General features: G+C 38.0%; 1 protein-coding gene across 1 annotated transcript in view; it reads left to right on the top strand.

The window, feature by feature from the left end:
• The window catches only part of LOC116393069 (macrophage mannose receptor 1-like), a 19,962-nt gene extending 13,219 nt beyond the window's left edge, over positions 1 to 6,743 (top strand). Inside the window, exons 19-31 of the mRNA XM_031864999.1 lie at positions 334 to 434; positions 567 to 709; positions 1,363 to 1,468; positions 1,713 to 1,840; positions 1,931 to 1,975; positions 2,181 to 2,283; positions 2,527 to 2,756; positions 3,070 to 3,235; positions 4,333 to 4,497; positions 4,611 to 4,727; positions 5,199 to 5,354; positions 5,793 to 5,825; positions 6,047 to 6,743. Of these exons, the coding sequence (XP_031720859.1) occupies positions 334 to 434; positions 567 to 709; positions 1,363 to 1,468; positions 1,713 to 1,840; positions 1,931 to 1,975; positions 2,181 to 2,283; positions 2,527 to 2,756; positions 3,070 to 3,235; positions 4,333 to 4,497; positions 4,611 to 4,727; positions 5,199 to 5,354; positions 5,793 to 5,825; positions 6,047 to 6,294 (1,741 nt within the window). The 3' untranslated portion in view covers positions 6,295 to 6,743. The remainder of the gene's footprint in view (positions 1 to 333; positions 435 to 566; positions 710 to 1,362; positions 1,469 to 1,712; positions 1,841 to 1,930; positions 1,976 to 2,180; positions 2,284 to 2,526; positions 2,757 to 3,069; positions 3,236 to 4,332; positions 4,498 to 4,610; positions 4,728 to 5,198; positions 5,355 to 5,792; positions 5,826 to 6,046) is intronic.
• Positions 6,744 to 8,329: the final 1,586 nt, after the last annotated feature.

Below are 8,329 nucleotides of genomic sequence, written 5' to 3'. Positions count from 1 at the left end.
TATATGTATGTCTCTTTATATATGTATATATGGAGGGTAAAAATTATCCCGCTTTTTGTTTTATTTTAAGTTATTGTTTATCAGTATTTTATTATTTGTAAGCATTACTGGTACTGACATTTAAACTAATTTAAAACTTCAGCTTGATTTTATAAGCAGTTTTCTTGATTTTTAGTGTTTTTTTTAAACTACATTTATTGTCACCTCTATATTTAATTTGTCCTCTGCATATTTACCATTACTGCAGAATGGCAAAACGTTGGATGAAAAGGTCTAAAGTGAAGCAATTATTGTTTGCACGATTATACGTCATAATTCAAACTGTGCTTTAAGGTGGATGGATGGTTCTTCAGTGGGGTTACGAAGATGGGATGAAAATCAACCAAATCCAAATGCTTTTAATGAGAACTGTGTTACTATGACTTACTACATGGGTGAGTAATTGCAAACTGACAAATGACAAATTAAACAAAGTATCAACCCTAGATAAGGTGTTCTGGATAAGATCAATATGCTACTCACAATATGCTGAAATGTGATTCATTGTATCTCCACTGTACTTACAGGCTTCTGGCGTACTTCTAATTGTGGCCAAGACCACCAGTTCATTTGTAAACGAGCAAAGTCAGCACCTGTCAACACCACTGCAGCCCCCACAGTTCCTCCTACAGGTGGCTGCCCACTCAAGTGGACCAAATTTGACTCAAAGGTCAGAAATCACTGGTAGCTGTTAGTTTCGATTTTCAGTTTAAAACTTTCACGACCACTTCTAAAATGTCAGTTCTTGAACATTTACTCTCATTGGCTCTCATTAAAGAGCATTTGGGACTGAATGAATTTGTCCAGGTGTGATTTACAAAACTGTTTTTCTATATCTGAGTGGTAAAATAATCAGCTTTCAGGATTACAGTAAGCCACACGACTTGTCCTTTTTTACACATATAACATGCTCTTATTTAAGCAGTTGTTGCAACTATTGGTGTTATTGGTGGTGCAGAAACAGGCTCGTCATAGTTTCATTTGGAAACCCTACATGCATAAATGGTATGATGGGAAAAAAACACAATATCTATCAGTTATTGGGCTTTGTAATCCTTTGCAAAGCCCTATATGTCTGTTATCAACAAGCTTTTATGCAACAATACGTTCCTGATGCAATACAGTCTAGTCCTCTTTTAAATATAAATAGGTGACAATGGTTTTAGGGCTACAACAACGGAGGAACTATAAATACAGAGTTTGGTAGAGAAATAAGTACACAGACATTTTTTAAGATCAGATCAGATGGCATCAAAGCTTAATGAAAGAAGCCTAGTGTTTGGTTGTAGAGTGAAAAATCACGATTTCATTTCTCATTTGTAGTGTTACACTATCATTAGTAGCCCGCCGATCATCTGGGAGGAAGCAATGAGAAAGTGCATTGAGATGGGAGGCCAGTTGGCCTCAATTCCCACAAGGCGTGTGCAAGGTTTGTCCTACTGCTTTTGACATATATTTTCAACAATGATCACAATCATTCATAATCGTGTGTACAGTGTAAATCGAGAGTGTGAAAGTTCATTCTTGACCTGGAAAACAACAGCAAAAATATCTTTGGATATTGATGAACTTACTTTATATTAAACATTTGTAAATATTACGTTGGAGATTTTGCCAAAACTACGCGAAACTAAAGATGAAAATTACTTAATTTCTACATTTTTAAATTTCAGCATTTTTGACCACAAAAATGGCTGAAACAGCAAATACAGACCTGTGGATTGGTTTAAGTGCTTTCAAACAAGATGGATTTTACTGGACTGATGGGAAAGCAAGGAAATACACCAACTGGGGCTATTCTGTAAGTACACACAATCTTAGCTTAGTGTCGAGTCTTGTTTAATGGACATAAAAATGTTTGAATTGTTGTTTCACTTGTTCCGCTCTTTAGACAAATCGACGTCGTCAAGGATCCTTTTATCAAAGATGGGATGAGGTAACATATCCAAGACTGATTTTAAAGTAAAATATAACTCCTTTTTAGTTTTTGTCATGACAGAGCAGACTAAAGTCCTTTGCTAGCAAACATCAAAGAGTTAAGGAAATCATTCACTCGCTCACTCAAACACTGCCAGTCAGCAGTTTTGATGTCCCATTGAAAATATGTGTAAATTGTAACCCCTCCCTATGTCCTTCACCAGGAGGAATGTGTTGTACTGACCAGCAGTATTTCCTTTGGCACCGGTAAATGGTTCATTAAGACCTGCAATGACACCAATGGATTCGTCTGTCAGCGAGATCTTGGTGAGTTCATTCTCTCTTTAAGAAGTTATCTGAGGCAAAAAATAATGAATCAATCAATATAGAATGTCTTACATTACAGAACAGCTCCATACTGCCCAAACCTCAGTTTGCATTCCATGTAGTAGAGTAAACATGGTTTTGGAAAATGGAAAGCAATCCTTTTAACCTGTAGTTCCTGTGTCAATAAAGTTGTCTGTAAAAATGTAATAAAAAATGAATTATATTTATCTCTCCTCTCAACAGACAAAAGGTGGCAGCCTCGACTAGACCCAGCAGTTACTAACATCTATGCAACTCTGGGAAATGACAGTATCAAGCTTGTGACTAAAAATCTGACCTGGGATGATGCCAAGAAACACTGTGAAGGTGATAGCGCCCACCTGGCTAGCCTACGAAATGAGTGGACGCAAGCCTACGTCGAGCTGCTGGCTATGAATCTCAAAGCTCCTCTTTGGATTGGACTGAACAAACAGGTGCAGGATGCAACCAACTGATAGTACTGTACTGGAGCACAAAAAAAACAATTACCGGCTAGTTCCAGGGAATTTAAAAAAAAAAGTTGTAATCCTTCATTCAACAATTACTAGTGACTAATTTACTACAAATGATTAGCTTTTATCTGTGACAAACGACATAGAAGCCTCACAAGACAGCTGACGATCTACTCTGTGGTGTCTTATAAAAATGTACATTTGTTCAATCTATTTGGCAAAGAGAGATATTTTAAAAAGCCACATACAATGCATGTTGAATTAAAATGTTGATTTTATCCATTCTTGCTTTCAGATAAACGGTTATTTTAGGTATATTGATGGCTGGCACTTGTCCTCTGCCAGCTGGGCTCTAGGTGAACCAAGCCGAGACCGACCTTGTGTGTACCTGGATGTGGATGGAAAGTGGAAGACTGCTTTCTGCAATCGGACCATGAACAGCGTTTGCAAGCAGTCTACAGGTACGGTCGTTAGCAGGCAACGTAAATGAATACAATCCCCAAGAGTGTCAACTTCTGAAGGATTAAATGCTGTAATATAGTTTATTTTGCTTACGTCTTTAGCATACGATGTGTCAAATGTTAGCTTGTTAACCTAGCTGTGATCCCTGACTGCAGTAATAGATCATATGTTCATGCCAAACCGATACTGGGTTTCTGAGGAAGATACTGTTATCGATATTGTAGACCTTAAATAATCTGATAATGATTTCTTTTAACATAAACAATAATCGTGAATTCCTTGAATCAGTTATTTTAAAGGATTGTGACTAAATACTAAGAGTAACATTTTATTTTTATCAAATTAAATTTGTCAGTGCCATCTGATGGACAAACTGTCATGGTTCACATTTTCTAAATTACCTCAAAATTGAGCAATTCCTTGATATTTATCAGTTGCCAATAGATCTGCAATAAGCTCTTATCAGCTGATATATTGGCTTTTCAAAACACTACATCAATTATTACAAAGAAGACATACTTTGATGGATCGCAGGTGAGTGAATGCAATTGATCTAAAATCAAAGATGGCAGATCTTTTCTTCTTTGCCGAGTACTGTTAAGCAGCGTTGCATTCAACGCTTAGACTGATGGCTAGAAGTTATATTACAACAGTCTACAGTCTAACAAACGTATTCCCAAACTTGTCCACTTTCTGTTTTCAGTTTTGTGAAAATGCAGTTTTCAGATAATCTAATTTAAAGTATTTTAAAGTAGGAGATGATTTCTCTCAAGCCATGAATAAATACTTAATCCTTCAGTTTATCAAAAGAAAGTGGACATCGCCCACGCACACTCCATTAAAATGTGCTGTTTTTTTCAACTTTATAACCACCTTGATGAGAGTTTGTGATTTCCACACTCTTCCATAAAAAAACATTCATGAGCACTGACTTTGTGAAAAAATGTCAATTCACTCAGATGCAATACTGTTAATTAATTGATCCAGGATATGGATCAGAGCGAGTTACTACAACAACAGTTTGAGGTTTTAAGTTCACTGCATTGAATATTTAGTAAGTAGTTGATCCCCTCATCCCTGTCTCTGTCACTCACAGATGTGCCACCGACAGAGTCGAGCATCTTTCCAGGGATTTGCCCTCAAGAGACGAATGAAGAGTACCGCCAGAGCTATGTCTGGCTGCCGTTTAAGAGTCACTGCTACGTGTTTATAACCGATGAAATTGAATGGGCAGATGCAGCTAGCAGCTGTGTCAGGCATGGTAAGAGACACTTTTAGATCTAGAGTAGATCAAGTGTCTGGTGTAATAAACAGAAACTAGTAATAAGTGGTTAGCAATTGTTACAATCAGACTGTTTTTTGTTTGTTGTGAAGGTGGAACCCTGGCCAGCATTGAAGATCCTAGTGAGCAAGAATTCATCAAAAGCAATGTGGAGATATTTCAAGATAGCCACAGCGCTTTCTGGATTGGCCTGTACAAAACTCATGGAGGTACGATTACACTCTTTTCTGTACTGTACTTAAAAGGTTACCTGTGGAGTTTATTTACCAAAATTAAACCGTACACACACTGCACTGCTACGTTCACAGCTATGACGTCACTGCTTATTTCATACTCGTCGTCACACCCACACACTCTCTCCCTCGCTCTTCACCACACACTCGCAAACGTTATTAATATATTTTAAACATTCCTGCTGATGAAAGTGAAACAAACCAACTAAATTGGGAAAATTATTTATTTGAGAAAATACTTTTATCTCAAATTCCCTTTTTTTAAATTGTGTTTACTCGATGTTACCCTATTATTTTTTTGTCCTTTTGTTTACATTTTGTCCGCACCTCAACAGGGCCTTTACAGCACATGTGGGGCAAATTACAAATACATAATTATATTAAGCAGTTATATAACAAACTATAAAAGTGAAAATAGTATTATATTAAGTTTCTGTTTGGCCCTAGGGGACTGGAAGTGGTTGGATAAAACAGTCCTGGACTACATTAACTGGGCTGAAGATGAGCCTGATAATGACTATGCACAGATTGAAACCTCAAATGGGATTTGGAGGACAGGTCGCAGATGGCACGACAGAGCATATATCTGTAAAACACCAAAAGGTAAGATTATCATTCCCATGTAGTTTGAATATAAGGTGTTTTATATAAGTTCTCCTCATACATGTAGCTTGTTCAAAAAGCCTTTGGAGTAAGAGGAAAGGTCCATTTTCCTAAAAACCTAATAAAACAAAGAGAGAAAAACTTCCTATTATCCTACAACTTCATGATTTTGTACCATTTGTTATTACGGGGTGTTGTTTCCAACAATAAAGGTAATCCTCCATCAACTGCCATAAACTCAACATCCAGCCTCAGATCACCTTTTGTGACTCTGTTATTTTACGTGTTACTTTATGTATATAGTGCTGAAATAAAGGTAGACTGGGGAGTGACGGGTCAGTGCCGTCCCTCCAGGGGAAATTAGACCAAAATGTATTCCTTAAAAAAAGATTAGTTATCTGAGCACTTTTCCCTTCTGTTTCTCTTCTCTTTAAACAGTGATGGCCATAGATTCAGGATCAGGAAAAACTGGTAAGTTACACCTTTGTATCTCCTTAAGTTGAGTAGTATTTGAATTATTCAAGAAAAATAAAGATATTTGAAATGGTGAGTGTTACATGTAATGAAACATTAATGGTTATTATACAAATAAAAACATGTAGTGAAATGTAATTAAAAGGAATATAAATGATACTTAAAGCTAAATTTAATTTGAATTGTTTTGACTAATCCACATCTATTTGATTGTGCAGAACCTCATGGAGGTCAGGATCCTCGCAGTCGCGTCCGCACGAGTTTGATAATTGTGCTGATCATCACTATCACTTCTACGCTGATAGTTGTTGCATTCTTCCTCTACAAGAAGTCTCCTCGTTCTTTACCCACCTTTGACAATCCACTCTACTTCGACAGTGAACGATCCCAGCCCGATGTGGTTGATACCAATAAACTGATAGAGAATGCAGAAGTAGAAAACCCTGAGCCGATTATAACTCTGTGATTTATAAAGTAGCAGAATCTAGCGGGACATGCACTGTACTGTACTCTATCCCAAACTGATGTATTACACTTGGATGCTTCATTAATGTTTTAGCTTTGTTTTTTTACTATAGTATATAGTAAATATATATTCAGTTATTTAACAATACGTCACTAAGTGTGAGTTTTAATGGAGTTGGCGATGTCTGACCTCATGGAACAGAACAATTTAGGCTCTAGGATGTCTCAGTGGGAATGCTTGGTGTTTGATTTTGTCTTTATATCTATGATTGAATGTATATAATTGTTACATGTTATGCTTATGCTCACTAGATGCTGTTCATTGCTTGTACTCTTGAAATGTGTAAAAAAAAATCTCACTGCCTGTCATTGTTAAATGAACATTAAACTTGGCACTAAAGAATAATTAAAGTTAAAGTCATCAAGAAATAAAATAACACGAGAGATCAATTTACCTCCCATCATCTTCTCTTTGTAGCCGTCCAAAAAGTCCCCACTTGGGGTGGGAATCTCCAGAGGCCCCACAATAACATATTAGCACGATGAAGTTTGCTCATCGCTTACCGATCCCTGACAAGTAAACCACCTTTGAAAACCCACTCTTCTTCAGCGATGAGCGGTCCAGCCTGAAGTGGTTGAAACCAATAAACTAGTAGAGAGTGCAGAGGAAGAGAGCCCTGAGGCTGTTGTGACTGTGTGATTTAACAAGACAACAAAACAGAATCTAATAGGACACAAACTCTATCGCGGGCTACTGGACGGTGGCTTTTTCTTTTGCATGGCCAAGGATTTCAGTCTGTTCTGAAATAGGAAGAGTTTCACTCAGGCGGAAACCTCCAGTTCTGAAGAGTGAAGCCAATGCGGAGGTGTCTTTGACTTGCATTCTCTGTACTGACCAGCAGGGGGCAACTCCTGGTTGCAAAAATAAGTCCAATTGTATGGAAGTCTATGAGAAAATGACCCTACTTCTCACTTGATTTATTACCTCAGTAAATATTGTTAGCATGTTTTTTATGGTCTCAATCACTAGTTTCAAGTCGTCTTCAGTACAGCATGATGTTCATTTCCTAAATTGTGGTCCCATTTTGAGTAAAATAGACCATAAAGCAGAGTATGATTTAAGGCAGGGCTACCTTGTAATTGACAGGTTGCTACCAAACCAGAGTCGTATACTCCTCTGCCGTCCAAATATAGTCACTTCGGTTTATTGGTTACAAAAATGGCAAGATGACGACGGCCATAATCCAAGATGGCGACGGCCAAGACGCCAAACTCAAGGTTTCAAAACGGTAGTCCACAAACCAATGGGTGACGTCACGATGACAACATCCACTTCTTATATACAGTCTATGGTTTCACTAGAGTTGGCAATGAGTGGCTAAAATGGCCAAAGGAATTTAGACCGCAGGTCTTCTTAATTGAAATGATAGTTCAGTGTGGCTTTGTGGCACAAGGCAGTAAAACTGCCTGTGCCAAAGCACACTGTATATTATCCATCGGGCTTAATAATAATAATCCTCATCATCAGCTTTATCCAAAAGTTTGGCGCGCCTCTCCTCACACAGCGTTGCCAACAGCGGCGTGAAAAATACATCAAAATGTGCGGCCTGATCGGGAATAGCGCGGAAACTATTTTTCGGAGAGATTCGCCCAGCGGTTTTCCCGAAAATCCCGGAAAACCCCGAAAAACGGAGCAAAATGAAGTTTGGCGCACTTCTCCTCACACAGCGTTGCCAACAGCGGCGTGAAAAATACATCAAAATGTGCGGCCTGATCGGGAATAGTGTGCTATCTATTTTTCAGAGAGATTTGCCAAGCGGTTTTACCGAAAATTCTCGAAAATCCCCAAAAACTGAGCAAAATGTCCCCATTCACTTGAATGGGGTTCCGGCGTGAAGAGAGCAAAAAAACACTTAACTTTGGGCCCATATTGACTAGCCATACTTTAACGTAGAAACATGATTCAAAGTTTAAAACGTAGACAAAACGCTGCACTTTATTGAGCCAAAGGGACATTTTGATAGCTAGCACAGTTT

The sequence above is a fragment of the Anarrhichthys ocellatus genome, unplaced genomic scaffold, assembly GCF_004355925.1.
Source record: "Anarrhichthys ocellatus isolate YVR2014 unplaced genomic scaffold, GSC_Weel_1.0 scaffold32, whole genome shotgun sequence".
Classification (NCBI taxonomy): domain Eukaryota; kingdom Metazoa; phylum Chordata; class Actinopteri; order Perciformes; family Anarhichadidae; genus Anarrhichthys; species Anarrhichthys ocellatus.
This window is presented reverse-complemented; position numbering and strand designations above follow the sequence as displayed.